Below are 15287 nucleotides of genomic sequence, written 5' to 3'. Positions count from 1 at the left end.
CGGTGTGTGATGTTTCATTTCTGATACATATTTGTACATAAATGACAAAGACGTGACACTTGAAGAGGTTATGATTTCAGGAATAGTTACTTTTGGATGTGAGCATTTAAACCTGAATTTCTTGCAGAATACATTGTCTAGAAGCTTGGCAATAAATTTTATTCAAAATAAATTTGGATAATAATGTGATAAAGTGAGTTGTTGGAATACTCTGGCTGTATATAAAGGTTTTCCTTCAGCAATTAAGACTTCACTTACAGAGATCCATGGATTCCCTCAGTAAGATTTATTTTAACTATAAACTTCATTATAGGGTATGTGGACACCTGACCATCACACCCATAAGTTGGTCTTTCCCAAACTGTTGTCAGAAATGTTAAAAAATGTCTTTATCAGAATCAGGTTTATTGGCCAAGTGTGTTGACTCTGTTTGTGACTCAAAAGTACAGACATAAATAACACTATACTATACAAACTACACAAGACAATGCAGACGATGAAATACAGTATAGACAAAATGAGTATTAAATATGAATATAGAATATAAATGATCAGTTATGTACATAAAGTGTGGGAGTGCAAATAAGTATTGTGCAATATTATGCTTTTTGTACAATATATAGTGGCAGTAGTGTGTATAACATATACGGATGATGTGATGACTGACAGTTCTGATAATGCAGTACTTGTAGATATGAAGCAGGGAATATAATTATGGTAAGTTGTTGATCGGGGTGATTGCCTGGGGAAAAAGAAACTGTTCCTGTGTCTTGCAGTTTTGGTGAGCAAAGTTCTGTAGCGCCTGAGAGAAGGGAGAAGCTGAAAGAGGTTGTGTCCAGGGTGCGAATAGTCAGTGGTGATTTTTCCTGCCCGCCCGGCTTCTGGTTCTTGTATCCTACAAGTCCTGGGGAGTGGGCAGGGGGGCACCAATTATTTATTCTGCTGTTTTTACTGTGTGTTGCAGTCTGTTCCTGTCCTGTTTAGTTGCTGCACCAAACCAGATGGTGATGGATGTGCACAGGACAGATTCAATGACTGCAGTGTAGAACAGCATCAACAGCTCCTGTAGCAGACCATACTTCCTTAGAAAGTACATCCTCTGCTGGGCCTTTTTGATGATAGAGTTTATGTTGCAATCCCATTTCAGGTCTTGGGTAAATGGTAGTGCCAAGAAACTTGAAGGCCTCCACAGATGACACCGGGCTGTTGGATATTGTGAGGGGGAGTAGTGTTGAGGGGTTGAGTATATGCTGTAGCATTACATTTTCACCTCACTGGACCTAAGAGGCCTAAACGTATTCAGCAGGTCAATGCCACGGACAGACATGATTTGCCAAGGTTGGTGTGGAAGAACTTGAATGGCTTGCATAGACCCTGACCATTGAACACCATTGGAAGGATATTACCTCTTACCTCAAAGCCCTCATCACACCTCGCACCCTCAAATCTACCAGCACTGCTCGACTGGTCCTCTCAGGGTAAGAGGCAAGTATACTACTACAACACTCTTTTCTGTTCTGGCTCCATAGTGGTGGAATGGACCTCCCCTAGGGGTCCAGACAGCTGAGTCACTGGCTATTTTAAAACAGCGGTTGAAGACCTACTTATTCAGGAAACACTTCTACTAGCACTTTCTTCCCTGGCTGTTGCATGTATGTTTCTATAAACAAAAATAAAAAAAGAACAATGTTTTATACTCATGATAAGTATGTAACCTAGTGAACCAGAGTTAAGGTATCCTGTAATGATAGAGACTTAAGCACTTCTGTACGTCGCTCTGGATAAAGGCATCTACCAAATGCTGTAAATGTAAACATAAAATGATGATGTACCCAAGACATCCCAACAAATCCCAACAGCCATGATCCAAAATCTAGTGGGTGTTCAAAAAGCCACGTGGGGTTTATCACTGGTCAGGTGTCCACATAATTTTGGATATATCTTGTATGTGAATTTGCTCAGTATCTGATTTGCTCACTGTTCCTGTTGAAAGTGAAAGTGACGTGACATACGGCTAAGTACGGTGACCCATACTCAGAATTCGTTCTCTGCATCCAAAGTCCCATCCAAAGTGCACACACACAGCAGTGAACACACACACACACACACACACACACACACACACACACACACACACACACACACACACACACACACACACAGCAGTGAACACACACACACACACCGTGAACACACACCCTGAGCAGTGGGCAGCCATTTATGCTGCGGCGCATAAATTGGGGGGTTCGGTGCTTTGCTCAAGGGCACCCACGTCCTTACACGTCCTTGTGGATCCACTGCAAACCAAAGCAGGATAAAGTGGTTACTAAAGATAAATGAATGAATGAATGTAAGTTAATAACGGTCGCTTGTGGCCTCTGGCTGTTCCTCAGGGATCCCTGGATTTCCCCAGATCCACCTCTGGGATCCTTGTCTGAAGAAATAATAATAATAATAATAATAATAATAATAATAATAATAATAATAATAATAATAATAATACTTGAATTCATTGTTTTTATGAGAATTGTTTTTATGAATTCTGCAACGCTGGATTTATTTATTTATGAAAGAAAGGAATTCATAATATCGCGTACGCTACTATTTTGTATAACGGAAGCGGAAGTTGTCTTTCCGACTAACGCAGCTCCGGCTGTCCATCTTTTATTGGACGATTTGAGGGTTTCAACAGTCATCGATGAGTCATCGGTGTAAAGTTTTCACGATCCTATTGGACAGCGTGGATTATGACGTGCTCTCTGATTGGCCAGCTAGGCAACAGCGAGGACGACGAAAGCAAGCAGCGTAAAATCCCGAGGAAGTCCAAGTTGTCCTAGTTGATAGAAACATCCAGGCGCGTATATTTCCGTGCAGGCTGAGGTAAGGCTTTTGGTTGCTGTTCATGATGCCGTTATTCGGGTCAGTAACATGGCGCTACGGTTTTCACGGCGAGTTTAGTTGCAGGATTTGTTCAGTTACACAGACACACAGCGACGGAAGGAGTGAATTTAACCTGCACCGTGTACTGAGTACCGTTTGGTACCAATAGTCCTCATTTAGAGTGTTCTTTCATTCAGACAGGCTACAACACCACATAATAACTAGGGCATTTAGGGCTGTGAAAGGGTTGCCATTACTGTAGGAAACCCGCATTAAACTGAGGCCATGAGGTCAGTGAGACAAAGCTAATGCCCCTCTGATGAGGAAATAAACAGGGTTTATTACATTTTATCGAATGTAGAAGGCTATCATGAGCATATTAGCATATTTATCTCTCTCTCTCTGTCTCTGTCTTTCTGTCTGTCTCTTTCTCCGTCTCTCTCTCTCTCTGTCTTTCTGTCTGTCTCTCTCTGTCTTTCTGTCTGTCTCTCTCTGTCTTTCTGTCTGTCTCTCTCTGTCTTTCTGTCTGTCTCTCTCTGTCTTTCTGTCTGTCTCTCTCTCTGTCTCTCTGTCTCTCTCTCTCTCTCTCTCTCTCTGTCTTTCTGTCTGTCTCTCTCTCTTTGTCTCTCTCTCTCTCCCTCTCCTGTCTGTCTGTCTCTCTCTCTGTCTTTCTGTCTCTCTTTCTCTCTGTCTGTCTGTCTTTCTCTCTTTGTCTCTCTCTCTCTTCCCGTCTCTCTCTGTCTCTCTCTGTCTTTCTCTCTCTCTCTCTCTCTCTCTCTCTCTCTCTCTCTCTCTCTCTCTCTCTCTCTCTGCCATATATATATATATATATATATATATATATATATGTTGCTGCTTGTCATGTTATTGGTAAATTCTCTAAAGACTCCAAACACATTCTGAGTTCTCTGGTAATAGCAGGACCTGAATGGTCATCCAGCCAATCAGATTCTTATAAGACAGCACATTCTGGCCAATCAGAATAGAGCAGTACAGTGGTGTATTTTAAGCAGATAGACAAAATCATAATGTAGGATTTAGAACTACAGGATGCATCAGGAATTGTTTGGTCGGCATGATAAATCTGTGTGTAAGAGAGCCACAGCACAGGAAAAATGTTAATAGAAATACTGTATCGTTACCATGCGATTCTAAGGTAAATTAAAGATAAGGTTTTTTATGAAAGGCGTAGCAGGCAAAAGCAGAACTTTGCTTATGTAGCTACTGGCTACCGCACTGGGCTTTTATCATAAATGTCTATCTGCTATGGGTGCATTTCATTTTATACACTGTGATTTTGTCAACAAAGATTTTGTCTTTATACTAAAAAAGTATGTATATGTTTTGTGTTCCTGTATTAATACCTAGTAAATTAAGGGGGTGTGCAGCTGCGATGCCAGCCCAGCCTGCTCTGCGTGAAGCAGAGGAGGAGATGGAGACGGAGCATGACTCTGAGGTGCCTCACGCAAACGGTGAGACAGAGGAGGAGAGGGAGCGTGAGGGAGGAGAGGCAGAGGAGACTATGGAAGAGAGTGGAGAAGAGAGAGAAAGTGACCTGGAGGAGAGCGAAGCAGAGGAAGAGGAGGAGGAAGAAGAGGAGAGTTCAGGTATTTTTATAATCATGGGGTGCAGCGTGTGTAGAAGCTGTAGAGGATATTTTGCTGATTGCTTCTTTTATACATGACTGAGCTGAGACTAAGCTGACTGACTATCTAATCACAGAAAAGTGTAATAGGAAAGCCTTTAATGCCTTAATGTTATATCACACACTGATATGTGATCATGGCTTTTGAGTGATTCTGTAACCTTCTGTCAGAGATTGATGACGAAGATTGTGAAAGGAGAAGGATGGAGTGTCTGGATGAGATGTCTGATCTGGAGAAGCAGTTCCTGGAACTCAAAGAAAAGTAAGACTGTCTTCTTTGAGTTTTCACGACTACGTGACACAGAATTTATAGTTTTCTGGATTAAAACATTGATGACCTTGTGGCAATCTAGCAATGAAAGGCTATAGATGATTGGTCTGGAAAGCCAACGTGAATGATTAAATCTCCCAAGTCTTACCGAATGAAAGCCATCCTTGAGAGACTTCACTTAATGAAACATGTCCGAGATGAACAGTCTGTGATGCGTTTATTGGCAGAAACAGATTAAAGAAAAGTCTTAACCTCCTTAATCTCGATGACTACTATCTGGCATGGTAATGAAGAAGACTCGGGAGAATTGTGAGCATCCACTTGAAGGAGGGTTAATAACAAATCCAATCCAAAAATCATTAACAAAACAGTTGTTGCACAGATCAAGGGTAAAGATCATGGATATAGTAATAACCCAATGACCGAAACAGGAATGTTGGAAAGATCACTGGTATAACGGGTTTTAGTTTGTAATAATGAGTGAAGAGGTAGTGGTTAATATGAAAGGAAGGCAGGACCTCTGCAGGCATGATAGTGAAACGTCCAAGGTCAACGTGACACATACACGTGATCCTATTCAGTGCATGATACAGGCATATTTTCAAATATATATGTTTTTAATAACACATTTTAGAGATATTTAGGAGCTACTATCTCTACCAGTTGCCACCCAGTCAGCCATTATTGTGCACACTGGAACATGTGTACATACATCATTTCTATTATTTCCATTTGGTCAACACATTTAAAGGTGGGGGCTCCGTTGTTTGAGAAATGCTTCAGAAAACTGCGTTGGGCCACAAAAAAAAACAAAACAAACGTGTAGTCAATGAGCAGAAAGGGGCGGGTCTTGTCAATATGGGTGGAGAGAGTGGATAAAAACAAAGAAAGAAAGTGAAGAAAGGCTTACGATAAGGCAAGAAGCAGGACCGTGTTAATATAGGATCAGCTTTCCAGCGCTGGAGAGAACTGAAGGTCTTCTGTGTGAAACGGAGATACACCTTTCATGGTACAACACGCAGTACTACAAAAACACATTTGTATTACCATAGTATTACTCATTGAGTTCATTTATTGATAAAAATATACCCTCGGTCAGCTGCCCCAACAGGTTCCGCCATAATACTTGTCTGGGTTATACGTGGGTTATACTCGTCTGGTGTATGTGTGGGGCGGAGCTATCAAAACAGGGGTGGGACTTATTTTGGTTAGAGGCGTGTTTGTTTTGCCGATTTCAAATGTCAGCATTGGCTTTCAAACAACGGAGACCCCACCTTTAATGCCATGGCGGCATGGATGGCTATTTTCATGGCAGGTAGGTAACGTAAGATCATTTCAAGAAGTTCTTATAGTATTACAGAATAGAATCTCACAATACTATAAGAACTTCTTGAAATGATCTTACGTTACCTACCTGCCATGAAAATGAACATCGATGCCGCCATGGCATTAAAAGAAATATAAACAAACATTAGACACTCTGGAGTTGTAAGTGAGTCACGAGTGCATATGGAGCGTGGCTTATATTTGCTGCCCCCTAAAGAGGATTCATAAAGGAGCAGAATGTACATGTGATTATAATAATAATTCTAATTGTTATAGAGGTATGAAGTACACATACAAGTGGGAGAAAGTCATAGCTGGAATCTCACACTTTGTTTGGCATTCTGTGGTTAGTGCATGTGATACTGTGTATGTAAAACTGTATATAAGGAGCAGAACATGGGGTGTGCTGTTAGCATATCCAGACTTTTATTCATTATATCGCAGCGGATTACAATAGAAACAATAACGTTTACAGCGTTTGGCAGGTGAATTTGTCCAGAGTGATGTGTAGTGCATCTCATTTTATACAATTGAGCATTAAAGGGAATAAGGGCCTTGCTCAGGGGCCCAGCACTGGTAGCTTGGTGGACCTGGGATTTGAACTCACAACCTTCGGATCAGTACTTCAACACCTTCGGCTACCACGTTCCTTACAATGACCTTGTAGCCAGTCAGAATCGAGAATTCAACAGCACTCTTTTTAAAAATAATAATATCCTACCTAATGATCCTAAATAATACCCTTCATCAAGGGTACCAAGGGTGACCAAAGGTTTGTGGACATCTGACCAGTCGTACCCACATTCGTTTCCAGAGTTTGTCCTCTTTACCCTGACTATAAGCTCCACTCTTCTAGGAAGGATTTACACTGAATTTTGGAGCATGGCTGTGAGGGTTTGTTCATTCAGCTACTGGTATTTCCTGGTATTGCACCAGTAAAACACCAGGGCCTCGTCCACCTTTTACACATTTACACACACAAAAAAAGGAATAGAACCGAAAAAGCAAATAATGGGATCCTGACACTACATGTTTTGACAACAGGCTCTTTTTTTTTATTTCAACATCCACCCCTTTTCTTTCTATAAATCCATTCATCAGCGTGTTAGATGTACTGACTTTGCTACACTCAACAAAAGCATGCGGTAATGTAATTTCTCACAGCGACGTGCACATACGGCCGTGTCTCCCAATATTACACTGACCTCTCTACCCCCTGGCCACCCACCACTCTGTTTCCCTTTGGTTGTGTGTAGATTATTTCGTGAGAGGCTGGACCAGGTGAAAGTGAAGCTGGATGAGGTGCTGACAGGAAAAGCAGGAGAGTACAGAGAGCCGCTGGCCACACTTCAGAAAAACATGCAGCTGCGCACTCAGGTAGCAGGTAATAATAAATCAGCAACTAATGTATAACAACAGCGTGTCTTGTGAAGAAATGTGAAAACTGGCTCAGATTTCTGTAAATGAGATTCTGTCCAAACACACACACACACACACACACACACACACACACACACACACCACAGACAGTATAAAACACACACCGGTGCTTTTTTTGGCCAACATAACTAATTTTATAAATAAGTTTATTTCTCCACGTGTTTACTCTTACACAATCATTTACGATACGATATTATTAACATATAGAAATAGAATAATTCTCTGAAGATTTGTGAATTCATCAGCTAGTCCTTCGGCCAAATAAATATTCCGGTTTGCTGCCTAGTCCCACGTTTTAGTCGACTGGTTACTGATCAGGTTAAAAAATGGTACCTAATGTAGTGGTTAGCTAGTTAAATATGTTCACATATAATAAAGGAAGACGAACAACATGATCATGTAGCACACTGATGTAAATTATGGTCTCAGGTCTCAGTGCGTCCACACACTTGCCTGTTCCTGATTTGTCAGTTGCTGTCTGTGATCCAGAGACACTACTGCATTTACTTCTTAAAGCTGTTCTACTGTCAGACGGCGACTTAACGTTAACGTGTAAAGTCCAGTCCAGTACAGCAGTAAGTGGGATTGAGTAACATCTGCACAGCATTGACCGCTGCCGTGAAGCACATTCATGTGTACATCGAAGCATATACACACACACTTTTGTTGTACTGTATATACACTGTATGACCAAACGTTTGTGCCCATATGTGCTTGTTGAACACCCCATTCCAGATTTAGTACACTCTGCTGCTATAATAACCTCCACTCTTTTTTTCAACTAGATTTGGCATGTGGCTGTGAGGTTTGGTGTTCATTCATCCATGTGCTTTCGTGCGGTCAGGCAGTAATATTGAGCGAGGATACCCGTGACTGTCCCTAAGGTGTTCAGTGCGGTTGAGGTCTGGGCTCTGCGCTTGCCACACGACTTGACGAACTACGTCTTCACGGATCTTGCTTCGTGCACAGAATCATCGTCATTCTAGAGCATGTTTAGGCTTAAAGCTACAGCACACACAGACATTCTATACAATTTCTGTGCTACTAACTTTGTTGCAGCAGTTTGGAGGAGAACCACATACGGGTGTGATGTTTGGTGGACATGAAATCTGCTGGTCCCAGGCAACTGGACTACTCATTTCTCCACATTTTACAAAGTCCTTTTCAATTCAGCATATTTTTATAAGTTATGGAGTAAAATCCAACTAACTCATCATGGCGTCAACATCATGGTGTGGAGCTTTTGTTTTGTTCTTGTAAATCAAAGCACTTGTTCCACGTTGGACGTAACCGAGTCTCTGCTGTGCTGTAACGAGGATTCAGTTACTTTGGCTGTTCATCTCGTTTCTGCTGCCAGGTTCTATTTGGACTCCGATTAGCTGCTCACGGATGTGCGTATACTCACTGTGTTGCTCTCTGCAGGTGTTTACAGAGAGCTGTGCCTTCAGGTGATCCAACACAAGCACGAGTGTGAGATACAGGGCGCAAAACAACATCTGGAGGTAACACGATTCACAGAACATGCACATGTGCACAAACACATGTACACCAACATTTAGCCCGGTGGTGTGGAAAGTGTCACTCTAAATATTGTGGATGCTCACAGAGCGAGAGGATCCTGCTGTTCGACACCATGAAAACGGAGCTGCTGGAAAAGATCCGCAGGCTGAAGGAGGACCAGCAGAGTGTGGACATCACCTCAGGTATATAATATATTAATGATCTGTGATAAGATGGGTTCCCTCTTAGTCACTGACACACAACCACTTTGTATCTGTCACACTCATGTGTGTTTCCGTATCTCTCTCTCACACACACACACACACACACACACACAACCACACACACACAACAAGAGAAACTATCAAAAGTAAGAAAAAACATAGCTCAACACGATGAACATCTCTCTTCCCTTTCTCTCAGAGTGGTGGAGTGATGAAGTGCGGATGAAGAAGTGTAAGAAGAGAAGTCACCTAAGCAACCTGGAGAGGAAGAAAAAGCCAGCACTCGTATCAGGTAACACATCCTTCAACTCATCATTACAGAGAGGTGTGTGATATAACTGCACTGATAACGATACTGCAGTGTGTTAACAGATACGTGTCTGAATAGCATCAGCTACTGATGGTTTTTGTGAGAATCTATGAGCAGATTTATATGACCTATCTACCATATCGTCCTCCTCAGTCTCATGTGTACATACCCGTCCCTTTTTTTTCATCACCTCATCCATTCCTCTTCCTCTCTCTCTCTCTCTCTCTCTCTCTCTCTCTCTCTCTCTCTCTCTCTCTCAGGGCCCTACATAGTGTACATGCTGAGAGACATTGACATACTTGAAGACTGGACAGCCATCAAGAAGGTAGTCAACTGTCCCCAATCGTCCAATATCACAAATCACTTGGTGATTATTTCTCTCCTGTGTGTGTGTGTGTGTGTGTGTACACAAAATGGAATTTTGATCGCTGTGTCTTTGTGATTATCTCCAGGCTAAAGCAGCACTAATCCCCCTGAAGAAGAAGTCAGACAGTAAGTCCCCGTGTGTGTTGCCTGACAGTTAATCGATGTTTGTGTCTGTATGTGATGCGTGTACCCACATCAGAATGTTCATCTAACCTTCTAATCCCTAGAAGTCTCTCTCTCTCTCTCTCTCTCTCTGTTTCTCTCTTTATATCTGTCTCTCTCTTTATATCTGTCTCTCTGTGTCTCGCTCTCTCTCTCTCTCTCTCTCTCTCTCTCTCTCTCTGTGTCTCTTTATCTCGCTCTCGCTCTCTCTCTTTTTCTCTGTATCTCTCACTCTCTCTCTCTCTCTCTCTCTCTCTCTCTCTCTCTCTGTCTCTCTCTCTCTCTCTCTCTCTCTCTCTCTCTCTGTGTGTCTCTCTATCTCTCTCTCTCCCCCTCTCCCCCCATCTCTCTCTCTTTGTGTCCTATGATGCGGTGCATCAGTCAGCTGTCTCTTTCCCCCGTCAGAGGTCATTCGAGAGAGACGCCTGTAATAAACTGCCTCATCACTAACAAGCTCTGAACTGCATCATGCCTCCAACAGCTTCTAATTCATCACTCGCGGATTAACTCGATCCCTATCAAAGCCCTCATTATGAGCCAAGAAGCTTTCAGACGTAATTTGCTTCTCCCGAAAGTCTCACTGTATATCATGGCTCAAATGAAGACTCTTCTCTCCTTCCTTTTGTTTGTTTCTCTGCTCTTCTTGCCAATACCTTTTAATACCTTCATCTGCACAGAGGATCTATAGCACGTTTAATTCAAATGGTTCGTTATGGTTTGTATTATGGTTTAATTACCACAGAGGATAGATTACGAGTGTGTGCATGCATTACAGGATTTGTCCTTCAGAGCAAATAAAGTGGGGTTTGTGTAGAGTTTACATTATAATCTCTCTGCCTGGGGCAGTGTAGCAGAAGTGAGAATATTAGTGGAACGTCTGCAGCATCACATGAACATCTGCACTCACACAAGCATCCTGTTACACGGAGTCTGCAGACACAAACACCTCGGGCAGGTGGCTCTATTGATTCTTCTTTCTTCCTGGCATTGGCTTTCATCCTTTTGTTTGTTCTTTGACTTTCACTTGTTATTTCTTCCTGTAGTTTTTTTCCTTCTTCTTTTTTCCTTATTCTCTATTACTTTTTTTTTCTTCCATATCGTTGTTCTGTCTTGCTTGTTTTTTTAACTTATTTTTTTTTATTTTATTCTTTTTATTCCCCCCCACACTTTTTTCCTTTTTATCACTTAAAAAAAGCCCTCTGCTTCACAAGTGTGCTGGACTCTTTGGTCTGGGTTTTTTTTTTAATTTTGTTAGCTCTTTATTTGTGTTTTTGTTTAATTCTTTCATTAGTTTCTTTCTTTCTTTCTTCTTTTGTTAGCTTTCTCTTTTTCTTTAGCTCTATTTAATTTCTTTCTTTCGCTCTTTATTTCTTTCTTTAGCTCTGTATTTAATTAATTTTTTTCTTTTCTTTCTGCAATGGGCACAAACAATGTTGAAATGCTGAAATTGAAAGTAAAAATAGTGACGTCTGTTGATATTAGCTGACAATAAATCCATATTCTGAATGATGAATACATATTTCACTGATTTGATATATTTGATTATTATTTGTTTGTCCTTGTGGGCAAGGACAGGGAGGTAAAGATTGTTGTTCAATAAAAGGGATCTTTCAGTAGTTTGCTTTGACCTCACAAACACAAAACTTCAAGGTGTTACACTTGACATCAGTAACGAACAGCATACACACACACACACACACACACACACACACCAGCGCTAATTCTGAAAAGCTCAAGCTGCCATCAATGAAGGTGTTCTTGTGATGGCAAACTATACGACACTGACACATGCTATTCTTCTCCTAATTCCTCTTTGCAAACTTGTCAACCCATATGTCTCTGTCTGTCTCTCACGGTCTCTCTCTCTCTCCCTTTCTGTCTCTGGCAGGTCGTCAGTTGTCAGTGCGCTGTGAAGGAGGCACTCTGTTTTATGAGGGAGAGAGATTCTCAAAGGGCAACACTGTTCTATTGGAAGTCAATGATGAAAGCCCTGCACAGTCAGTATTCCTGCCCCCCGCTCTGTGTGTGTATCTCTCTCTCTCACACTCTGTGTGTGTGTGTGTGTGTGTGTGTGTATCTCTTTCTCTGTGTGTGTATCTCTCTCTCTCTCACTCTGTGTGTGTGTGTGTGTGTGTGTGTGTGTATCTCTTTCTGTGTGTGTATCTCTCTCTCACTCTGTGTGTGTGTGTGTATCTCTTTCTCTGTGTGTGTATCTCTCTCTCTCTCTCTCTCACTCTGTGTGTGTGTATCTGTCTCTCTCTCACTCTGTGTGTATCTCTCTCTCTCTCACTCTGTGTGTGTGTGTGTGTATCTCCCTCTCTCTCTCTCACTCTGTGTGTGTGTGTCTCTCTCTCTATCTCTTTCTCTCTCTCTCTCTCTCCCCACCTGTGTGTGAATAACAAGAACAAGTAGTTGTAGTAACAGTCCTGGTGTTCTAGTTTCCTGGTTAATGAACACCCTTAGATTTACAAGTGTGTTTCTAGTCAGCATGTTTACTCAGGCTCATGTGTAGATTCCTATCTGCGGTAAACACACAGGCTACAGATGTGGTAGAGATTAGGTTTAAAAACATTAGAGTGTTTCTTTAACCTGCAGTATAACACAGCTTCATATAACTTTGCAGAAAGCAGTTACACATTGCCAACACCCTAAACTTTAGTCTGGATTTTGAACACATATGATGTTTTCTTAAGTTACATTGTTATCTCATCTCCTCTCTCTCTCTCTCTCTCTCTCTCTCTCTCTCTCTCTCTCTCTCTCTCTCTCTCTCTCTCTCTCTCTCTCTCTCTCTCAGGGCAGTAATAACAGCAGTCAGTGCAGGTGAAGTGTGCTTCAAAAGGACAGATGGTAGCAAAACCAAAATCTACATTTCACAGCTACAGAAAGGCAAATACACAATACGGAGAGCCTAGAGTACACACACACACACACACACACACACACACACACACACACACACACACACACACACACACACACACACACAAAATGCAGGTGTGCATATGGATAACAAGCATTAATATCTTTCCAGTTTTATTTCTCTGACCTAATAGACATTAAAGGGAATAGAAAAGTTGCAAACTAATGATTTAGAATAAGTCAATTGTCACAAAATAGTAAAGAGAAACGGTTACAGGGGAAAAAAGAGATTAATCTCCGATGAATATTAGAATGAAGTCTATTATAACTCCTGATGATTTACCTTTTGGGCTTTGACCCATGTACAGTATGTTAACACTATTGTAACATCTGTACAACCTGCTGAGTGCTTCTGCAGCAATATAGTGCTTGGTAATTCCAGACATAGACAGACAGCTAGTCATCAGAGCTTCATCAATAAACACAATATGGCACTGGAAGGAGTGCTTCTCTAACACACAGCCTTTCCACTGAGCAGACAGCATAACGGCAGCTTCTGTTCACAAGCACACACAGAGCGTATGGCCCAGCAACGGAAACTGCTGAATCACTGTTCCCCAACTACACACACACACACACACACACACACAACTCTATACCACTACACACAGCTACACACCAAGACTGTAGACCAAATAGGGATTATATTGATGCTTATAGCCCAATATATGTATCTATGCCCTTACCATATCCCAGTCCAACAAACTGGATTAGCTAAAGCCAAAAGCAGAACAGTTCCCACACCATGCACGTAAGGTGGTTAACTCAATGCTCCTATAAAGAGGTACACTAAAGATTTTGCAAAATCCTCAATGACTGCATTCCCACATTATCATCTACACAAGTAAATCCGCAGTCACACTGGACACTTGAACTTGTGAAATTGGTGTGACTGAGGTAGGCTTGGAAGAATAGTAACGTTACGCATAGTGCAACTTTGAAGAATGTGTCTCCACCTTTCTACAGGGTAATAAAACAAGTCCTTTACCATCCAGGGTTATTCCCACCTCATTTTGCTGTTATAGGCCCTGAATATAATAAGCCTAACCAGGATAAACCATTGGATGAAAATGGCATAAATGAAGAAATAAAGTCCTACATATACACAAATCTTTGTGCTTGCATAAGTTAGTTGCTAGCAAGCTGGCTAACTAGCCAATCATCGATCAGAACACAAACAGAAAATCCTTATATCATCAGTTCCAGCCTCCAGACATCATGTGTACTATGCATACTTTATAGTCAGGTCTAGAAGCCCAATCTCATGCCTTCCCACTGTTAAAATGAGCTCTCGTTTTCATTTTTATTTATTTATTATTTTAAAAAAAATGAGTCCTTCTGCAGTGCTATGCAATGTTCTTCTGCCTCTAATTTGATTTCACTTTATTTAACAGTTCACAAAAGTTGAATTTGACACAAAGTGTAAGCAACTAAATTTTATTCACTTTAGAAAGTGTTGACCTCAACAAATTCCACTGAATTGAAATGAATGTAATTCGATGGGTGTTCATGTAATTCACTGTGACAGGTCTTATTGCACACCATGGCGCTGTTCCCCTGTTCCTATAACGACCCCGGGTTTGCAGAACAATAAGGCAGGGTTCAAAATGCCCCTTTAATTACAGTTACACTTCAGAAGGAGGAGTAGATTTGTGGTGGTAGAGATTTTTGAGCTCATTTTGATAAGCCTTATGTGCAGAGTATTTATATGTTTGTAAGCTGATTTGGAAACTAAAGGTGCTTATAAAACTTATTTAAAAGTGTTTAATATAATCATGTATTTATAACAAAATAAGTTTAATAAAATCTGGTCTTTTATTAAGCACTCTGTTGTTGTTGTTGTTTTTTTTTTTTTGCCCAACACTGAATGCTGATTTCTTATAACTGATGAATATATGTAGTCCACAAGACACAATAATAACTGAATTTATACAAATGAACCGGACTCTTGGATGATCAATGACTGTTTTTTATGTTTTAGGATAGTTTGTCCTGAGCAGTTAATGTGCTCTCAGTACTTCAGAAAAATCTTTGCTATTCCGGCGTTTTCTGCACATTTGATCCCTTTTCAACAGCATTGATTTTAAGCTCATCATAAAACTTATGACAACAAGAAGGCCCATAAACAACACGAGTGTGTATTTGTGTGTATAATTTTGCACAGGATGATCAGTGTGAATGTTCCTTTTTTTTAAGATATTTTTCATTTAGTTCTGCGCTTCAGAAACTACATAATTCGGTTCC

General features: G+C 41.0%; 1 protein-coding gene across 2 annotated transcripts; it reads left to right on the top strand.

The window, feature by feature from the left end:
• Positions 1-2679: 2679 nt before the first annotated feature.
• brms1 (BRMS1 transcriptional repressor and anoikis regulator) lies at positions 2680-14868 on the top strand. 2 transcript variants are annotated; one of them, XM_027142791.2, is made up of 11 exons: positions 2683-2880; positions 4249-4487; positions 4697-4787; positions 7379-7506; positions 8985-9064; positions 9169-9265; positions 9486-9578; positions 9857-9921; positions 10049-10088; positions 12013-12121; positions 12919-14868. In XM_027142791.2, exons 2-11 carry the CDS (start codon positions 4274-4276, stop codon positions 13034-13036), a joined length of 1035 nt encoding a protein of 344 aa, XP_026998592.1. In that variant the 5' UTR covers positions 2683-2880; positions 4249-4273; the 3' UTR covers positions 13037-14868. The 2 variants fall into 2 exon arrangements, with proteins under 2 accessions (XP_047674302.1, XP_026998592.1); XM_047818346.1 differs by lacking the exon at positions 12013-12121 and having other exon boundaries at positions 2680-2880.
• The last annotated feature ends 419 nt before the right edge of the window (positions 14869-15287 follow it).

This window comes from Tachysurus fulvidraco, chromosome 1 (assembly GCF_022655615.1).
Source record: "Tachysurus fulvidraco isolate hzauxx_2018 chromosome 1, HZAU_PFXX_2.0, whole genome shotgun sequence".
Taxonomy (NCBI): domain Eukaryota; kingdom Metazoa; phylum Chordata; class Actinopteri; order Siluriformes; family Bagridae; genus Tachysurus; species Tachysurus fulvidraco.
This window is presented reverse-complemented; position numbering and strand designations above follow the sequence as displayed.

Coding starts and splice junctions, on each gene's coding strand:
- brms1 (XM_027142791.2), top strand. CDS start 4,274: ATGCCAGCCCAGCCTGCTCTGCGTGAAGCAGAGGAGGAGATGGAGACG. Junction 4,488..4,696: donor GGAAGAAGAGGAGAGTTCAG/GTATTTTTATAA, acceptor ACCTTCTGTCAG/AGATTGATGACGAAGATTGT. Junction 4,788..7,378: donor TTCCTGGAACTCAAAGAAAA/GTAAGACTGTCT, acceptor GGTTGTGTGTAG/ATTATTTCGTGAGAGGCTGG.